This window comes from Ovis canadensis, chromosome 4, assembly GCF_042477335.2.
Source record: "Ovis canadensis isolate MfBH-ARS-UI-01 breed Bighorn chromosome 4, ARS-UI_OviCan_v2, whole genome shotgun sequence".
Lineage (NCBI taxonomy): Eukaryota > Metazoa > Chordata > Mammalia > Artiodactyla > Bovidae > Ovis > Ovis canadensis.
Window position 1 is genome coordinate 55,032,378 of NC_091248.1, and position 20,700 is coordinate 55,053,077.

A 20,700-nucleotide genomic window follows, 5' to 3' on the forward strand; every position below is an offset into this window, starting at 1 on the left:
TTAGCATTCTTTGTGCTATACAGTAAGTCCTTGTGGGTTATCTGTTTTAAGCATTAATAGTGTATATATGTCAATCCCAAACTCCAAATCTATCTCCCCCTCCAGCTTTTTCCCTCAGTCACTGTAGTTTGTTGTCTTAAGTCTGTGAGTCTGTTTGGTAAGTTCATTTGTATCACTTTTTTAAGATTCTGCATATAAGCAATATGACATGATCCATGTCTTTCTCTGTCTAATTTACTTCACTTAGTATGATAAGCTCCAGGTCCATTCATATTGCTGAAAATGGCACTGTTTCATCCTTTTTAATAGCTGTAATATTTCATATATGTGCCACATTTTCTTTATCTGTTGATGGACATTTAGGTTGCTTCCATGTCTTGGCTATGGTAAGCAGCACTGCAATGAATCCTGGGCTGCATATAACCTTTTGAACTACATTTTTATCCAGATACATGCCCAGGAGTGGGATTGCTATATCATATGGTAGCGCTATTTTTAGTTTCTTAAGAAATCTCCATACTGTTCTCCATTGTGACTGTCACCAGTTTAAATTCCTACCAGCAGTACAGGAAGATTTCCTTTTCTGCACATCCTCTCCAGCATTTATTGTTAGTGGGTTTTGGGGTGATGGAGTTTGACCATTGTGAAGTGATAACCTCGTTGTAGTTTTGCATTTTTCTAGTAAATAGTGATTTTGAGCACATTTGTATGTACTTCTTGGCCACCTGTATGTCTTCTTTGAAGAAATGTCAACTTAGGTCTTTTGCCCATTTTTTTAAAAAATTTTTAAAATATGTATATATAGAGAGTATGAGCTGTTGAAAACTTTGGAAATTACTTGGTGGCATTGTTTGAAAATATTTTCTCCCATTGTGAGTTGTCTTTTTATTTTGTTTATGGTTTACTTTGCTGTACAAAAGGTTTTGAGTTCAATTATGTCCTATTTTTTTTATATTCTTATTTCTATTTCAGTATTTTCACCTCTCTAAGAGGTGGCTCAGAAAAGATGCTGCAGTGATTTATGTCAGAGAGTGTTCTGCCTATGTATTCCTCTAAGAGTTTTATAGTATTCAGTCTTTAGTTATTTAATTTAATTTAGTTATTTAATCCATTTTGAGTTTATTTGTATATGGTGTTAAAGAATGTTCAATTTCATTTTTTTACATGTACTTGTCCCATTTTCTCAGCACCATTTATTGAAGAGCCTGTCTTTTCTCCATTGTACAGTCTTACCTACTTTGCTGTACGTTAATTGGCCATATGTGTGTGAGCTGTTTCTGGCTTTCTGCCCTGTTCCAGTGATCTACATTTCTGTTTTGGTAACACTACCATACTGTTTTGGTGACTGTAACTTTGCAGTCTAGCCTGAAGTCAGGGAGCCGTGATTCCTCCAACTTTGTTTTCTTTCTCAAGATTGCTTTGGCTATTCAAGGTCTTTTATGTCTCCATATACACTTAAAATTTTTTTTTCTAATTCTGTGAAAAATGCCATTGGTAATTTGATAGGGATTTCATTGAGTCTTTAGATTGCATTGGGTAATACAGTCATTTTAACAGTGTTGATCTTTGAATACAAGAATGTGATGTATCTTTCCATCTGTTTGTGTCGTCTTTGATTTCTTTCATAATCATACAGTTTCAGAGTATAGGTCTTTTGTTTCCTTCAGTTCAGTTCAGTCGCTCAGTCATGTCCAACTCTTTGCAACCCTCATTGTTAGTGTACAGACATGGAATAGATTTCTGTGTAATAATTTTGTAATAATAATTACAAATTTACTTATCCTGCAACTTTACTGTGCTCAGACGCTCAGTTGAGTCTCTATGTGACCTCATGGACTGTAGCCCACCAGGCTTCTCTGTCCACGGGATTCTCCTGGCAAGAATACTGGAGTGGGTTGCCATTTCCTTCTTCAGCAACTATATTACAGCTCTTCAAAAATGAATTCAGTGGTTTTCTGATAGCATCTTTAGGATTCTTTGTGTATAGTATCATGTCATCTGCAAGCAATGACAGTTTTACTTCTTTTCCAATGTGGATTTCTTTTATTTCTTTTTCTTCTCTGATTGCCATGACTAGTACTTCCAAAACTATATTGAATAATAGTAGTAAGAGGCAACATCCTTTCTTGTTCCTGGTCTTAGAGGAAATGCTTTTATCTTCTAACTGTTGAATATGATGCTAACTATATTTTTGTCATAAATGGCCTTTAGTATGTTCAGAAAGGTCCCCTCTGTACCCACTTTCTAGAGTTTTTTTTTTTTATCTCAATGGATATTGAGTTTTGTCAAAAGCTCTTTCTACCATCTATTGAGATGGTTATATAATTTTATTCTTTAATATTCTTTGATGTCATATATCACACAGATTGATGTCCAGATATTGCAAAATCCTTGTATCCATAGTATAAATCCCACCTTATCATGTTGTGTGATCCTTTAATGTATTGTTTGATTTGGTTTGCTAGTAGTTTGTTGAAATTTTTTGCATCTGTATTCATCAATGATAATGACCCATGGTTTCCCTTTTTGTAGTATCTTTGTCTGGTTTTGGTATCAGGGTGATGGTATCCTCATAGAATGAGTTTGAGAATATTCCTTCTACTGCAATTTTTTCAGTAGTCTCAGAAGGATAGGTTTAACCCTTCTGTAAGTTTTTAGTAGAATACACCTGTGAAGGCACCTCAGTTCAGTTCAGTCACTCAGTCGTGTCTAACTCTGCGATCCCGTGAATCACAGCACGCCAGGCCTCCCTGTCCATCACCAACTCCCAGAGTTCACCCAAACTTATGTCCATTGAGTCGGTGATGCCATCCAGCCCTCTCATCCTCTGTCGTCCCCTTCTCCTGCCCCCAATCCCTCCCAGCATCAGAGTCTTTTCCAATGAGTCAACTCTTCACATGAGGTGGCCAAAGTACTGGAGTTTCAGCATCATTCCTTCCAAAGAAATCCCAGGGCTGATCTCCTTCAGAATGGACTGGTTGGATCTCCTTGCAGTCCAAGGCACTCTCAAGAAGCCAGCTAGTCCTGGACAGTTTTTGTTAAAAGTTTTTAAAGCACAGTTTCAATTTTAGTACTTGTGATTGGTACGTTCATATTTTCTATTTCTCCTTAATTCATTCATGGGAGCGTATACCTTTCTAAGAATTTGTACATTTCTTCCAGGTTTTCCATTTCATTGACATACAGTTGCTTGTGTTTGTCTCTTATGATCCTTTGTATTTCTGTGGTGTTTGTTGTAACTTCTGTTTTTTTTTTATTCTAATTTTATTAATTTGAACTCTCTCCCTTTTTTTTTCCCTTGATGAGTCTGGCTAAAGGTTTAGCCATTTTGATTCTTTTTAAAGAACAGCTTTTAGTTTTATTGACCTTTTCTATTTTTTTTTCTTTTTGATTCTGCTCTGATTTTTATGATTTGTTTTCTTCTACTAACTTTGGGTGGTGTTTGTTCTTTTTCTATTGCTTTAGGTGTAAGGTTAGGTTTATGTGAAAATTTTATTGCTTCCTAAGATAAGATTGTATTGCTGTAAACTTCATTCTTACAGCTGCTTTTGCTTCTTCCCATAAGTTCTGGATCATCATGCTTTTATTTTCATTTGTCTCTAGGTGTTTTCTTTTATTATTATTCTTTGATTTATTCAGTGATCTATTGGTTTCTTGATAACATGTTGTTTATCTTCAACCCATTTGTGTTTTTTCAGTGGTTTTTTTTTTTTTTTTTTTGAAGTTGAATTCTAATCTCATAGCATTGTGGTCAGAAAAGATTCTTGATATGATTTCAGTTTTCCTAAACTTATCAAGGCTCACTTTGTGGCCCAGCCTGTGATCAATCCTGGAGAATGTTCCATGTGAACTTGAAAGGAATGTATACTCTGCTGCTTTTGGATGGAGTGCACTATAAGTCCATCTGGTCTTTCTTTTAAGGCTTGTGTTTCCTTTGGTCTTCTGCTGGATGATCTGTCCATTGCTGAAAGTGGGATGTTAAAGTCCCCCAGTATTGTTGTGTTACTGGTGATTTCTCTTTTTATGGCTGTTAGTACTTGATTTATATATTAGGATGCTCCTATTTTGGGTGCATGTACATTTGTAGCTATTACATCTTCTTCTTGGATTGATCCCTTGATCATTATGTAGTGTCCGTCTCTGTCTATTGGGAAAGTCTTTATTTAAAGTCTTTTTTGTCTGATGAATGTTGCTACTGCAGCTTTCTTCTGACTTCCATTTGCATGGAATACCTTTTTCCATCCTCTGACTTTCATTTTATATGTGTACTTAGATATGAAGTGGATCTCCTGTAGACAGTATACATATAAGTCATATAAGTATCTATTTAGCTAGTCTGTCTTTGGTTGGAGCATTTAATCCATTTACATTTAAGCTAATTAGCAATGTCTTTTCCTATTTCTTTTTTCTTTTTTTTTCATCTTTTCCTATTTCTATATTCTTTATTGTTTTGGATTTGCTTCTGTAGGTCTTTTTTCTTCCCTTTCTCTTTTGTTCTGTTGTTATTTGATGACTAGCTTCAGTGTTGAATTTGTTTTTATTTTTTTGTGTGTGTGTATCTACTGTAGATTTTCAGTTTGCTGTTACCATGAGGATTTGATATAGAAGTCCATACTTAAACAAGGTTTTTTAAGTTGCTGATGTTTTAATAGTGCATTTCCAATATCTTGCATTTGTGCTCCCTTATTCTCACAGTTACTGGTTTTGATAGCATATTTTTGTGCAGATGATTTCCTTTCTTACTTTTTTTGCCTTTACCGGTAAGCTTTTCCATTCTTAATTTCTTTGTTTCTAGTAGTGAATTTCTTTTAGGATTTGTTGCAGATCTGGTCTGGTGGTAATAAGTTCTCTGTAAAGCTTTTGATTTCTCTGTTGCAACTGAACGATAGTCTTCTTGGACAGGGTATTCTTTGTTGTAGGTCCTTCCCTTTCATCACTTTGGATATATCATGCCACTCCCTTCTGGCCTGCTGAATTTCTGCTGAGAAATCAGATGATAATCTTATGGGAGTTACCCTGTATGTTATTTGTTGTTTTACCCTAGTTGCTTTTAATGTTTTTCTTTGTCTTAAATATTTGTCCATTTAATTACTGTGTGTTTTGGCATGTTCCTCCTTGGGTTTATCCTGCCTGAGACTCTCTGCACTTCCTGTACTACACTCACTCTTTTCTTTCCCATGTTAGGGAAATTTTGGCAATTTGCATTCATTTTTCTCTCTTTTCCTTCAGAAACTCATATAAATGTGAATATTGGTGCATTTAACTTTGTCCCAGACTTTTAGACACTCTTCATTTCTTTTTATTATTGTTTTCTTTATTCTGTTCTGCGGCAGTGGTTTCCACCATTCTTTTAGTTCACTTAGCCACTCTTCTGCCTCAGTTGCTCTACTGTCGCTTGCTTCTAGTGATTTTTTCATTTCAGTTACTGAATTGTCCATCTCTTTCTGTTCTTTTGTTTTTCTAGGTCTCTTAGACATTTCTCACATCTTCTTGCTCTTTTTATGAGACCTTGTGTCATCTTCACTTTCATTACTCCGAGTCCCTTGTTGGGTAGATCGCCTGTCTCCATTTCAATACGATGTTCTTCCAAGTTTCATCTTGCTCCATCATCTGGGACATATTCTTCTGCAACCTCATCTTGTCTAATTTTCTGTGATTGTGATTTCTTTTCCGTAGGCTGTAGGACTGTAGTTCTTTTTGCTTCTGCTGTCTGTCCCCTGGGATAAGACTATCTGAATCTGAGAGGCTTGCACAGGCTTCCTGGTGGGAGGATTTTGTTCCTGCCCACTGGCAGGTAGAGCTGGGTCTAGTCCTTTTGGTGGGCAGAGCTGTACTCAGAAAGCCCGTGTGCTGATGGATGGGGCTGTGTTCCTGCCTTGTTGGTTGTTTTGGATGAGGTACCCCAGCACTGGAGCATATAGGATGTTGGGTGGGGCTAGATCTTGGGGAGGAAATGGTATTCACCAGACTTCCACTACTGGTGTTTGTGTTTTTTTTTTTTTCCCAGTTTGTGGAAAATAATTATACCACCTGGCAGATATGGAATTTGGTTTCTTTGTGATCATGACTTTGCCCCTCCTTCTGTCTTGTGGTTTTTTGTCTTTGGATGTAGAGTATCTTTTTTCTTTTTTAGATGATTCTAGCATTTTGCTGATGTTGTTGTGGATGGTTGTTGAGCAATCAGTTGTGATTTGGGTGTTTTTGAAAGAAAGGATGAACTCAAACTCTTCTGCCTTGCCATCTTACTGGCCAGTTGATTCAGGAATTTGTATACATGTAATTTTTAAATCCTCCAATAGCCACATTTTAAAATGATAAAAGTATCAGTTATATTTAACCCAGTATATCCAAAATCACATAATTTTACACATAATCAATAAAAAATTAACAAAATCCCATGTGTACCTATGGCACATTTTGGTTTGTACTAACCCTATTTCAGGTACTTAATATGGACAGGTGACTAGCTGCTACCTTATTCAACAAGTCTGTATACTGTCCACATTCATTGGTATTCAGTTTTGTATCAGATTTTCCCACTGTTTAAAAATAAATGAGGCTTTTTTTTTTTTTTTAATGGCCAAATCACCTGTTGTTACAACTATGATAGGGTAGAAAAACAATCAGTAGAGTGGAAATTTCCTTACTTTGAGGTTCCTTTACACGTCCTTTTGGTAAATGTTGTTCTTACTTTTGATTGTGGATTCATTCACCTACCCTTATGGCTGATTAACATTTTTAAAATCATTTTTTGAAGTTCTCTCTCTAAGCAGGATTTCATGCAAATAGTTTGAAATTGTATACATCAAAACATAAAAAGCATTTGTTGAGTTTACTGAACCCCTACAATGGTTATTATCCATGGCACACATTGAATATAAGAAGAAATAACTAGATAATTTCCTCCATTTACTCCACAAATGAGTATCAGCAAAATGAGCCGCTGCTGAATGTGTTTGTTCAAAACAGTAAGACCTAGCCTTCAATTATGAATACCACATTCTTTTTCTAGTAACAGCACTAACTTTGGAATCTTCTTATATTTCACTTATAACAGAAAATCAGTAAACTCAATCCTGCCTTTAAGATAATGGGCTATTGAAGATTAGCTTAAATGCCCAGATGGGTCTCTGAATGGGCATTGCCTACAACTGCCTTCCCAACACCTTAAACATGAAAGGAAAATAATACATTGAAAAGCTTTAAATATCATCAAAGATTCTGTCATAATGATACCAGCAGTTACCGTGTGTCATAACCCCAGGATTGTGCATACTAACAGGACCCCCTTTTTTAAATACATTCAAGTGTAAATCAATATTTCAATTTTATACCTCTTTAAGCTTATTGGAGAAGGTATAGTAAGTACTTCTATCATGCTAACAACATTGGAATGTTTTCTGTTTCTTTACACTCTTTTCCTAGTGTGTAACCAACAATCTGTCTCAAAGAGAATCCATCAGAGTCCTTGGTCTGCCCAATATACCTCTACTCCTAGTATTTTTACTTCTGTTTTTCTCTTAGATACTTTTAACTTCATGATTTCTTCCCAACTCTAGTTTAGAATTTCATTTTTGCATGTTTTATCATGGTTGGTAACAATATCCAGTACAGGTATGTATTGGTTAACACATATATAACCTTATTTTTTTGCTACTGTTGTTCTTTTCTCCGTAATTATGATCATCTTATTCAAAATAGATGGCTCCCCTTGCAAGGTTATTGATTCTTCTTCATATTGAAACCTCCATTTGGATATATGTTTTACCTTTTATAATTATGTTGATTGTTAAATTCTTTCACTCTTAAATTATTATCTACACAGTATGTACAATAGATGTGAACAGTAACTACTAACCTCTTTACTTCTGTGACCAGTAAGTCAGTTAATTAGTCTTTACAAAGCAAACATTTCCCTAGGAATGCAGTAATGGTTTATCCTTAGTGGTTAATCTTGAGACATTCCATCAAATTAGGTAGTTACTATTACTTTGCCAACAAAGGTCCGTCTAGTCAAGGCTATGGTTTTTCCAGTAGTCATGTATGGATGTGAGAGTTGGACTGTGAAGAAAGCTGAGCACCGAAGAATTGATGCTTTTGAACTGTGGTATTAGAGAAGACTCATGAGAGTCCCCCGGACTGCAAGGAGATCCAACCAGTCCATTCTGAAAGAGATCAGCCCTGGGATTTCTTTGGAAGGAATGATGCTAAACCTGAAACTCCAGTACTTTGGCCACCTCATGAGAAGAGTTGACTCATTGGAAAAGACTCTGATGCTGGGAGGGATTGGGGGCAGGAGGAGAAGGGGACGACAGAGGATGAGATGGCTGGATGGCATCACCAACTCGATGGACATGAGTCTGAGTGAACTCCGGCAGTTGGTGATGGACAGGGAGGCCTGGCGTGCTGTAACTCATCGGGTTGCAAAGAGTCGGACACAACTGAGTGACTGAACTGAACTGAAGCCTATATAGGAATTGAGACTCTGAATTATGTCGTAGGAATACAAAGATAGGTAAAAGCATACCTATCCAGATTATCGTGGGTATGATGGTAGATTTGTGGGAGAAAGGAGGGGGTTTCATTGTGGTATTATCACAAAACAAATACCCTTACCTGTACCATTAATCATGTCACAATAACTTGCCCAATAGGAGAGATGCCTTAGGGGAAAAAAAAAGGAAATGAACATTCGCATTCCAAGAGCACCATCTCACATTAATTGGTCTTTTATGGTTCAAGTGGTGGTGGGGGGATGGTTTAGTTGTGAAGTTGTGTCTGACTCTTACAGGAGTCTGTAGCCCACCAGGCTCTTTTGTCCATGGGATTTTCCAGGCAGGAATACTGGAGTGACTTGCCAGTATCCTTCTCCTGGCAATCTTCCTGACCCAGGGCTTGAACTTGGGTCTCCTGCATTACAGAGAGTTTCCTACATTGCAGGTGGATTCTTTACCCACTGAGCCACTGGGAAAGCCTTACTTCTGCTAAAGTAATAAACATTGATGAGACCAGTTGTGACAGATACTAAATTTAAGAAATATTCTAAATCATTTGGTCTATGTTTTGTTAGAAGTTTTCATCTTGCTGAGGTAAATGAAGTGCCTGATACCATAAAGTGGCCAGATTATAAAATAAAAACTAATAAATTTTGTTAGGAACAACTTGGAGCAGACCGAGTTCTTAAACATTTTTTGAGAAATATTTATTAGAAATTTAGATCTCTGTTTAGAATTAAATTTCTGTGTTCCGGTGGGAGAAGTGGATTATTGCATAGCATATTGAGTGTTCAACTGAATAGGAGGAAAATATTAAGTAGGTAACTGATGTAAACTCAGTATGAGGGAAAAGAGGGGAGTGTGGAGGAGCAAAGAAGCAGATGTTTGATCAGAAGTGACCGGAAATGTAAATAATCAATTTATACTTTTCCCCTCTTTTAACTTTGCATGAATTGACATTAAACTAGAATGGAGTTTATTAATTTATACTCTGGTATTTTCATGAAATATACATATACATATAACTGGAAACAATACAAACAATGGTAGTGATTGTTTCTCTGTAGTCTCGGCCACTTTTTGGTGATAGAAAATGGGTTTTTCACCCTCCTAACATATCATACATAACATGTCAAGGCAAGCTGTTGCTTCTATTTGAAACACAATAAGCTGTCAATCATGCTCAGTCTTGCCATGGTCAGTTAAATTAACCTTATCTTAACCTTAAACTCATGTGAAATTCTTATTCCAATTAGGAGCACTCAGTAACTCCTCAAAACCTCTCTGTAATATTGAAATTAAAGAAATGCTCACTGTACTCAATATATGAACACTGATATGATATCCCATGAAATGAGCATTTAGATGTGTTTTTTCCCTCCATTAGATATACACAATGGAGTATTACTCAGCTGTAAAAAAGAATTCATTTGAATCAGTTCTGATGAGATGGATGAACCTGGAGCCGATTATACAGAGTGAAGTAAGCCAGAAAGAAAAACACCAATACAGTATACTAACACATATATATGGAATTTAGGAAGATGGCAATGACGACCCTGTATGCAAGACAGGGAAAGAGACACAGATGTGTATAACGGACTTTTGGACTCAGAGGGAGAGGGAGAGGGTGGGATGATTTGGGAGAATGACATTCTAACATGTATACTATCATGTGAATTGAATCGCCAGTCTATGTCTGACGCAGGATGCAGCATGCTTGGGGCTGGTGCATGGGGATGACCCAGAAAGATGTTATGGGGAGGGAGGTGGGAGGGGGGTTCATGTTTGGGAATGCATGTAAGAATTAAAGATTTTAAAATGTAAAAAATAAAAAACTAAAAATAAAAATAAATAAATTAAAAAAAATGTGACTATGGACTCTGTAGATGAACAAGGAATATGAGTAACTATTTAACTGTTTTACACAAATTTTAGATAGGAAGTCAGTGTGAGGTAATGCTTGCTTAATAAAAATGTTTCATCTCTTGATTTTGATTATTCTTTGTCATGAAATCACTGATCTAAAACTCATTTTAACTTTGAGGAGAAAAGTCTTTTTTTCCTTGGTATTTATTGGGGTTCTATCCTATTTTAGACATACGACAGATTAGACGTACTCCAGATAAGCAGCAGGAGTTAGAGAAAAGTAGAAAATTGTGGCCATGTGAACATATCTCATTTTACTACTACTTCACAGAATATGTGCTCTTTATTTTCAAGTTCAATATGTCAGTTTTAAACAGGAAATAATAATTCCATTTTTATAATGATAGGCTTTTTTAAAAAGCTGAGTTATTTTAAGAACATTTGGAAGGGGAAAGTCATAAAAGTTGTGGCATGGATTCATTAAGCTTCCGTCTTTATAGACCTGTTTAGTCATGTCACTGGAATGAACAATATTTTTATTTTGTGCTCAGTATAAAAAAAAAGTATATTTTCCTAGCTCCTGGATGATGAGTTGACATAATGATATTCTTCCTTTTAATTTGCTGTTATGTAATTGAAGTGTGCATGAAAACTCTGATTATGCAACACAGATAAAAGCAGCCCCTTTAGATTTCTATATGTAAGACACCTGTTCATAAAGGTGAACCCTCCAGTAGGGCTGATATTCAGCAGCTATGTACTGGTGTGACCAGTCATCACAACTAAAAGGTTAATGCCTAGTAGACCAGGAGTTTCTAAGGGCTGAGATACAGGCAACTTTGTTCTATAGATTGGTGCCTGTGCCTTACCAGTCGGTAAATAAGTTTCTTGCCTGCCTTAAAGCATCCTAGTCACACACACACACACACACACACACACACACACACACGCACACATACCTCACTTTGCCTGTATACTTACTTTTTGCCTTTATATGTGTCAATTATGGCAACTTTGCTTATGTCATCTTTTCCATTGAAAACTTTATAAACTCCATCTGCAGTGTTGTTGTACTGAAGAAATAAATACAAACAAGAAAAAATTACTTCTAAAACAAGCCATGCTTTCCAAATTATAAAGTATGTAATTAATTCACTTTTGCATTTCTCAGACACTGGCTGTTCACAATTATTTTATATGATTTGAAATATATGTGATTAATTTTTAAAATTACTGATTTCTAATATTTTATAAAAACAAGATATAAAAAGTACCTAGAAATACGTGCTAGATGCTGAGATGAAGGAAGAAAACAACGATCAGAAGCTGACATAATCCAACTCCAGTACTCTTGTAATTAAGCCAGAAAGGCCATTTTGATCACTAGTCCTATTATATTGAGGTGAACAGATAGTTAACAAAACCTATGAGAAATATGACAGCTTTCCTGAAGTTTTCTCAATGTTATGATCTCTAATATGTGGTTACTAAAATTTAGGTACACAAAATGAAAAACAGAATTAGCCAAGGAAAGAATTGAGTATTTTAGGTAAATAATAATAACTGAATTTATTATCCTTTAAGGCTTCTATACTTAAATTTAGTTGATATATAACCTTGCAATCCTAAAAATCATCTCAATTAAAATAATTAAAGAATATAACTGATATCTAATAAAGTGCCAAATGAATTCATATTCAACTTAAAATGCAGTAATCAACTGGTTCTTTTCATGGCCCAAAACATTAAACAATAACTAAGTACATCACCAAGTTCACATCTTCTTAAATTTCCTATATGTCCTTTCATGACATTTTTAGATGTTTTTATAAACTAACTCTATGAAAATATGACATTGCTGATTTATCCTTCTTGTGTAGAATTTCAGGTAACTTTTAAATTTACATTCAAACAAACTTTTAGGAGGTCTAGAGAAGGAAGAATGGTATGATGAATACATTTCATATAAAAACTGGGCATTCAACTTGATTGTGCATAGACAGAAAACCAAAATTGAAAGTGTTCTAAGTTTTTCCACCCTACAACTTAATTTTAGACAATTTATATAGACAAGTATTTAGACAATTTGTCAAAGAATGGAAACTTGATTAAATGTTAATATTTTTTTATTTTTTTACTTTACAGTACTATATTGGTTTTGCCATACATTGATATGAATCCACCACAGGTGTACATGCGTTCCTAACCCTGAACTCCCCTCCCACCACCCTACCAACTAGGAAAGATAAAACTAGGTGAGATAAACTTTGAAATAGTGAGAATATTTATTAGGGTTAATACATTAATAGGGTTAAGAAATAGGGTTAACACACTGAATAATAAAACTGTGAATTACCAATGCCATTATATTAATCTGGTTAAAGTCTAATAATATTGACATTTATATTGTTACAGGATAAAATGAACCAACTGTAGCAGTAGGGTATGGAACCAAATTCAAGAATGGATCCTTATAGGCCCACTAGTGTATATAGTTTTTTTTAAAGTTCTCTTTTGAAACATCAGAATTTGACTTTTTGATAAGTGAGTTGAGTATTCAATTCACTTTTTAAACTTTTAAAAGTGACTTTTAAGGACTCAGAGTAGGTACTCGGAGATCAGAAACACAGTTGACACACTAAATGATAAACTTATGAATTGTCAATGTGATTATATTTATCCAGTTAAAAGTCTTAACAGTATCAAGATTTATAATTGTTACTCACAGGATAAAACACACCAACTGTAGTGGTAACAGGATATGGAACCAAATTCAAGAATGGATCCGTATAGCCCCACAGTAGTTCTTTCAAAGTTCTGTTTTGAAACATGGAAGATTTGGACTTTTTGATAAGTGAATTGAGTATTCCTTGAATAAATGAATTTGGATAGAGATGTGGTACAGCCTGCAAAAAAAAAAAAAAAATCATGGTTTAAGACACCAACTGCAATATCACTTTCTTAACAAATAAATGTAAATACAAGAATTAAACTGAATAAAACAATTTCCAGCTATTTTTAAAACGACTGCCGAATCTAGCCAGGACTAAAAGTATATTATTTCATCTCTTAATGATTACATTTCTCTGTGGTGTGTGGGCCACAGGAAGAAGAGTTTCAAGTTGAGTCCTACTTTTTGACAAATTTTACTTATATTTTTCATGAGTGATTTATTTTGGCTGTGCTGAGTCTTCACTGCTGGGCACGCTTCTCTCTAGTTGCCTTGAGCAGGGCAAGTCTCTGATTGTGGTGCGTGGGCTTCTCGTGGTGGTGGCTTCTCTTGGTGCAGAGCATGGGCTCTGGGGTATGCAGACCTCAGTAGCTGAGGCATGTGGGCTCAGTAGTTGCGCTCCCCAGCTGTAGAACACATGCTCAATAGTTGTGGTGCACAGGCTTAGCTGCTCTGAGGCATGTGGGATCTTCCTGGACCAGGGATTGAACTCATGTCTCCTGCATTATCAGGCGGATTCTTTATCAGGCGGATTCTTTATCACTGAGCCACGAGGGAAGCCCCATAAATCCTTTTTAAAATGATACACTCTAAATGGTCTTGTAATCAGTCTTCAGTTGATCTTTCTATGATCTTGTCATCTTTCCAAATGATCGTAATTCAAAATAATAGCATAAGAAAGCATTTTTATAAAAATGAAAAAAAAGATATCTAATTGTAGTTTTAATCATGAGGTTATTTACAGTTGGGTTCTAGAGGATTTCGAAACCAGTAATTTTGCGGTTTGTCTACTCACTGCTACAGCCAGGTTGAGAATGGTGAACGTGTCATCCTCAGTTCCAACTGATAGCGAGGGTTCAAAGATGGCGCCATTGGGCTGCAGGAAAGAGACCGTGTGGGTCTCAGGGTCGTAGGTTATATTTTCCTTGGCTAGATAACGAACTCTGAAAAACAGGAGGAACTAAAACTCAAAACCGTTGTTTCAAATGAATGTCATTCATTTTAACAGAAGTTAAAATTCAAAATAGTTGTTCAAATAAACATTAATTCTCAAATGCCATTCATTTAAGCAGCGATTATTGAGTACATAGATTATGTCAGAAATTAGGGTAAACAAGTGGATTAAAATGATAAATAAGCCAATGCTGAGCCTCCAGCAAACTAGAGAAGAGGAATCTTGGGTGTGCATAGCAGAGGAGAAGGAATATGTGTCATTATAGGAGTTTACACAGGTTTGTGGGAAAACATCGAAAAGGTACAAACTCAGGCTAGGGGTTATGGTGGGGATAATGGACAGGATACAATTCCATATTAAATGTTCCAAGTGACAAATAGAAGCTTAGGTAAAATGAGATAGAAAATAGCATGTGTTAGGTAAATGTGTTATTTTAGTAATTCAGATGTTTCAATATGGTTGGTTTAACGAGCAAGGAGAGTGGTGGAAATGAAGTGATTAAAATAGGTAAGATCTGGACTTAAAAGGGTTGCATCCCATAAAGAAATGTTTAGCTTTTATCCTGAAGGTGAGAAGAAGAAAGAGTTTTAAACAAGGGAGTAGTAAGAGCATGTTTTCACATAAGAGAAAGACTGCTCAAAGTGCACAGACTTTCCTGTATTGGCTTCCATAGTCTCCAATGTTTTCATAAGAATTAAAGATGCTAGTGAAATATACTTTCTACTTTACAGATCATTTCCCCTCAATCCTTGCCCCATATATTGTTAAACTTATTACATCTAAGCTTCTCGCTCTAACACCTCTAGGCAAAGTACCATCTTTGGTACTTTAGGAAAGAGATGAAGGGTGGTTTCATGGGGAAAACTCTTTTGCAAGCAAAAGATATTTAGTGAGATAAAATAAGGTATACGTTATCCATTGCTCTATCATTTACCTGAACATCTATTATGTGAGGTTATAGTAGATACCTGTTGTTATCTGACTAAGGTAAACACTGAAAAAACGTGAAACTGAAGTGTGGAAACAAAAATAAACCAGAGAAAACCTGACTTGATTTCAATCAGGTATAATAAAATTGTAAATTCCTGTAGGATAGGTATTATGTGTGTTCTGTATGCCCAAGCAGTATCTGGTAAATGGTAACTTCTTGGTAAATATTTTAGAATGAATAAATAATGGTTCATATTCTTTAAAGAGTGAATTAACAAAAATATAGATACATATCTTATTTCTAATATAATTTCATTAAAGCTTTCTTGTTCACTCTTCTTGGAGTACTGCAGACACAGAATACAAAAATCTAAAACAGCAGCCAGGATAGTCTATTACTACTCAATTATTATTTCCTCTTAGAAAATTATATTTTAAACTTAGATTACATATTATTAAAAATTTACTGTTAAAATACTTTAATTTTCAGGAAGATTTATATATGTATAATAATTGAAATAATAGCAACATAGTTTTGACCCAGATTGTTTTCTTAGTTGTAGTTACAACACTATACCAGTAGATGGCGATCACTAAGAGAAAAATTCTTTAAACAGGTCTGTGTTTAAAATGTACTCTTTTTTTAAATATAAATTTATTTATTTTAATTGGAGGCTAATTACTTTACAATATTGAATTGGTTTTGCCATACATTAACATGACTCCACCACGGGTACACGTGTTCCCCATCCTGAATCCCACCTCCTTCCCCATACCATATCTCTGGGTCATCCCAATGCACCAGCCCCAAGCATCCTGTATCATGCATCAAACCTGGACTGGCGATGCGTTTCTTATATGATATTATACATGTTTCAACCCCATTCTCCCAAATCATCCCACCCTCTCCCTTTCCCGCAGAGTCCAAAAGACTGTTCTATACATCTGTGTGTCTTTTGCTGTCTCGCAAACAGGGTTATCATTACCATCTTTCTAAATTCCATATATATACGTTAGTATACTGTATTGGTGTTTTTCTTTCTGGCTTACTTCACTCTGTATAATCTCTAGTGTCATCCACCTCATTGGAACTGATTCAAATGTATTCTTTTTAATGGCTGAGTAATACTCCATTGTGTAAGAGGACATAATAACTCAATTTTGGTTTAAAAATTAGACTATGTACAGGTTCTAGAAAGTGTTGGTTAATGATATCAAAGGGAGGAGTTCCCCTCTACTTTAGCCCAAGATTGGTTTCTGTGTACACCTACCAAAGCAGAGGAATTAAAAAAAAATTATACTGGATCTGAGAATATTCTGAAGGAATTAACCAGGTCTTCAAAGAATTGGTGTAGATCGGAGTAGACATATGCAAGATCTCAAACTAGATAATTTTATTCTTTGATCCATGTCACATCCTGCCAGAGTTTCATCAACTTCGCATTAGCAGCCAAAGCTAAATAAGCCTGTGCTTCTGATTGTGGAGGGACATCCTTCTCCACTGGAAAAGGTTGGTTTCCATTCCAATCCCAAAGAAGGGCAATGTCAGAGAATGTTCAAACTACCACACAATTGCACTCATTTCACATTCTAGCAAGGTAATTCTCAAGATGCTTCAATCTAGGCTTCAACAGTATATAAACCAAGAACTTCCAGGTGTACAAGCTGGATTTAGAAAAGGTAGAGGAACCAAATATCAAATTGCAAACATCTGTTGGATCATACAAAAAGCAAGGGAATTCCAGAAAAAACATCTACTTTTGCTTCGTTGACTACGCTAAAGCCTTTGGCTGTGGATCACAAATAACTGTGGAAAATTCTTAAAAGATGGGAATACCAAACCACCTTACTTGCCTCCTGAGAAGCCTGTATGCAGGTCAAGAAGCAACAGTAAAAACCCAGCATGGAAAAACTGACTGGTTTAAAACTGGGAAAGGAGTACATCAGGCTGTATAGTCACCTTGCTTATTTAACTTACATCACAGCACATCATGCAAAATGCTAGGCTGGATGAATCACAAGCTAGAATTAAGATTGCCGGGAGAAATGTCAATAACCTTAGATATGCAGATGACACCACCCTAATGGCAGAAAGCAAACTGAAGCTAAAGAGCCTGTTTATGAAGGTGAAGGAGGATAGTGAAAAAAAGCTGGCTTAAAACTCAACATTCAGAAAACTAAGATCGTGACATCTGGTCCCATCACTTCATGGCGAAATAGATGGGGAAGAACTGGAAACAGTGACAGACTATATTCTTGGGCTCCAAAATCACAGCAGAAGGTGACTGCAGCCTTGACAGTGACACTTGCTCCTTGGAAGGAAAGCTATGACAAACCTAGACAGCATATTAAGAAAACAGACATATTACTTTGCCACCAAAGGTCCATCTAGTCAAGGCTATGGTTTTACCAGTAGTCATGTTCGGATGTGAGAGCTGGACCCATAAAGAAGGCCAAGTGCCGAGGAATTGATGCTTTTGAACAGTGGTGCTGGAAGACTCTTAAGAGTCCCTTGGACAGCAAGGAGATCAAACCAGTCAATCCTAAAGTAAATCAACCCTGAATACTCATTGGAAGGCCTGATGCTGAAGCTCCAATGCTTTGGCCACCTGACGTGAACAGCTGACTCATTGGAAAAGCCCCTGAGCTGAGAAAGATTGAGGACAGGAGGAGAAGGGGGCGACAGACGATGAGATGGTGAGATGGCATCATTGACTCAATGGACTTGAGTTTGAGCAAACTCTGGGAGATAGTGAAGGACAGGGAAGCCTGGCTTGCTGCAGTTCATGGGGTCGCAAAGAGTTGGACATAACTGAGTGACTGAACAATACTTTTCCTCCACTTCCAGTTTCAACTGAACTCAGGATTTAATTGATGGAAAAAGCTATTAGCTTTTCCTGAAATGTAACCAGTCATTTTCCTATTATTTAAGGCATCTAAACAGACACTATGGAGAAGGCAATGGCACCCCATTCCAGTACTCTTGCCTGGAAAATCCCATGGATAGAAGAGTCTGGTAGGCTGCGGTCCATGGGGTCGCTAAGAGTCGGACAACTGAGTGATATCACTTTCACTTTTCATTTTCATGCATTGGAGAAGGAAAGGACAGCCCACTCCAGTGTTGTGCCTGGAGAATGTCAGGGATGGGGGAGCCAGGTGGGCTGACGTCTATGGAGTTTCACAGAGTCGGACACTACTGAAGTGACTTAGCAGCAAACAGACACTAAGAACTGTTTTATTGACCTGTTGAGGCAAAATGACTCATAGTTAATCATAAATTCCTTTAATATTGTTCAGTTCAGTTGCTCAGTGGTGTCCAATTCTTTGCGACCCCATGAATTGCAAAAGGCCAGGCCTCCCTGTCCATCACCAACTCCCGGAGTTCACTCAGACTCATGTCCATTGAGTCGGTGATGCCATCCAGCCATCTTATCCTCTGTCGTCCCCTTTTCCTCCTGCAATCCCTCCCAGCATCAGAGTCTTTTCCAATGAGTCAACTCTTCACATGACGTGGCCAAAGTACTGGAGTTTCAGCTTTAGCATCATTCCTTCCAAAGGAATTCTTTCCAAAGGAACACCGAGGACCGATCTCCTTTAGAATGGACTGGTTGGATCTCCTTGCAGCCCAAGGGACTCTCAAGAGTCTTCTCCAACACCACAGTTCAAAAGCATCAGTTCTTCAGTGCTCAGCTTTCTTCACAGTCCAACTCTCACATCTGTACATGACCACTGGAAGAACCATAGCCTTGACTAGATGGACCTTTGTTGGCAAAGTAATGTCTCTGCTTTTGAATATGCTATCTAGGTTGGTCATAACTTTCCTTCTAAGGAGTAAGCGTCTTTTAATTTCATGGCTGCAGTCACCATCTGCAGTGATTTTGGAGCCCAAAAAAATGAAGTCTGACACTGTTTCCCCATCTATTTCCCATGAAATGATGGGACCAGATGCCATGATCTTCATTTTCTGAATGTTGAACTTAAAGCCAACATTTTCACTCTCCTCTTTCACTTTCATCAAGAGGCCTTTTAGTTCCTCTTCACTTTCTGCCATAAGGGTGGTGTCATCTGCATATCTGAGGTGATTGATATTTCTCCCAGAAATCTTGATCCCAGCTTGTGCTTCTTACAGTCCAGCATTTCTCATGACGTAGTCTGCATATAAGTTAAATAAGCAGGGTGACAATATACAGCCTTGATGAGTTCCTTGTCCTATTTGGAACCGGTCTGTTGTTCCATGTCTAGTTTTAACTGTTGCTTCCTGACCTGCATACAGGTTTCTCAGGAGGCAGGTCAGGTGGTCTGGTATTCCCATCTCTTTCAGAATTTTCCATAGTTCATTGTGATCCACACAGTCAAAGGCTTTGGCATAGGCAATAAAGCAGAAATAGATGTTTTTCTGGAACTCTCTTGTTTTTCCATGATCCAGCGATGTTGGCAATTTGATCTCTGGTTCCTCTGCCTTTTCTAAAACCAGCCTGAACATCAGGGAGTTCACGGTTCACATATTGCTGAAGACTGGCTTGGAGAATTTTGAGCATTACTTTACTAGTGTGTGAGATGAGTGCAATTGTGCGGTAGTTTGAGCATTCTTTGGCATTGCCTTTCTTTGGGATTCGAATGAAAACTGACCTTTTCCAGTCCTGTGGCCACTGCTGAGTTTTCCAAACTTGCTGGCATACTGAGTGCAGCACTTTCACAGCATCATCTTTCAGGATTTGAAATAGCTCAACTGGAATTCCATCACCTCCACTAGCTTTGTTCGTAGTGATGCTTGCTAAGGCCCACTTGACTTTACATTCCAGGATGTCTGGCTCTAGGTGAGTGATCACACCATCGTGATTATCTTGGTCATAAAGGTCTTTTTTGTACAGTTCTTCTGTGTATTCTTGCCACCTCTTCTTAATATCTTCTGCTTCTGTTAGGTCCATACCATTTCTGTCCTTTATCGAGCCCATCTTTGCATGAAATGCTCTCTTGGTATCTCTAATTTTCTTGAAGAGATCTCTATCTTTCCCATTCTGTTTTCCTCTATTTCTTTGCATTGATTGCTGAGGAAGGCTTTCTTATCTCTTTGCTGTTCTTTGGAACTCTGCATTCAGATGCTTGTATCTTTCCTTTTCTCCTTTGCTTTTCACTTCTCTTCGTTTCACAGCTATTTGTAAGGCCTCCCCAGACAGCCATTTTGCTTTTTTGCATTTCTTTTCCCTGTTATATATATATAAATTTATTATTTGTGTACTTTAGTTGCAAACTAACTTCTCTTTCCAACCCTCACCTCTTTGCTCCTCCAAGTAAATCAATTACATCTTACTCATTTCACTTTTATCCCTTAGAAGGAGAGGTCCGCTCCTTTAAAAATAAAATATATATTAACTGCCACCTATCAGAGCAGGACTAGGAGAGGAGTCAGTATTGTGTTTTTCTATACCACAATTAGTATCCTTAAAAGTCAAAACATAACCTCTCAAAACAAACAAAAAATTAAACAAAAATTGTGGTAA

The 20,700-nt window shown here is 36.8% G+C and overlaps 1 protein-coding gene across 4 annotated transcripts in view; it reads right to left on the reverse strand.

The window, feature by feature from the left end:
* Positions 1 to 20,700, reverse strand: part of LOC138439239 (platelet glycoprotein 4-like) — a 72,221-nt gene that overhangs the window by 14,559 nt on the left and 36,962 nt on the right. For all 4 annotated transcript variants that reach the window (XR_011256645.1, XM_069587778.1, XM_069587781.1 and 1 more), the window contains exons 4-7: positions 14,111 to 14,258; positions 13,091 to 13,270; positions 11,346 to 11,437; positions 8,617 to 8,663 (exon numbers count right to left, since the gene is read on the reverse strand). Coding sequence is in view for 3 of the 4 variants with exons in the window: in XM_069587778.1 (XP_069443879.1) it covers positions 8,617 to 8,663; positions 11,346 to 11,437; positions 13,091 to 13,270; positions 14,111 to 14,258 (467 nt within the window). In the remaining variant the exon portion in view is untranslated. The remainder of the gene's footprint in view (positions 1 to 8,616; positions 8,664 to 11,345; positions 11,438 to 13,090; positions 13,271 to 14,110; positions 14,259 to 20,700) is intronic.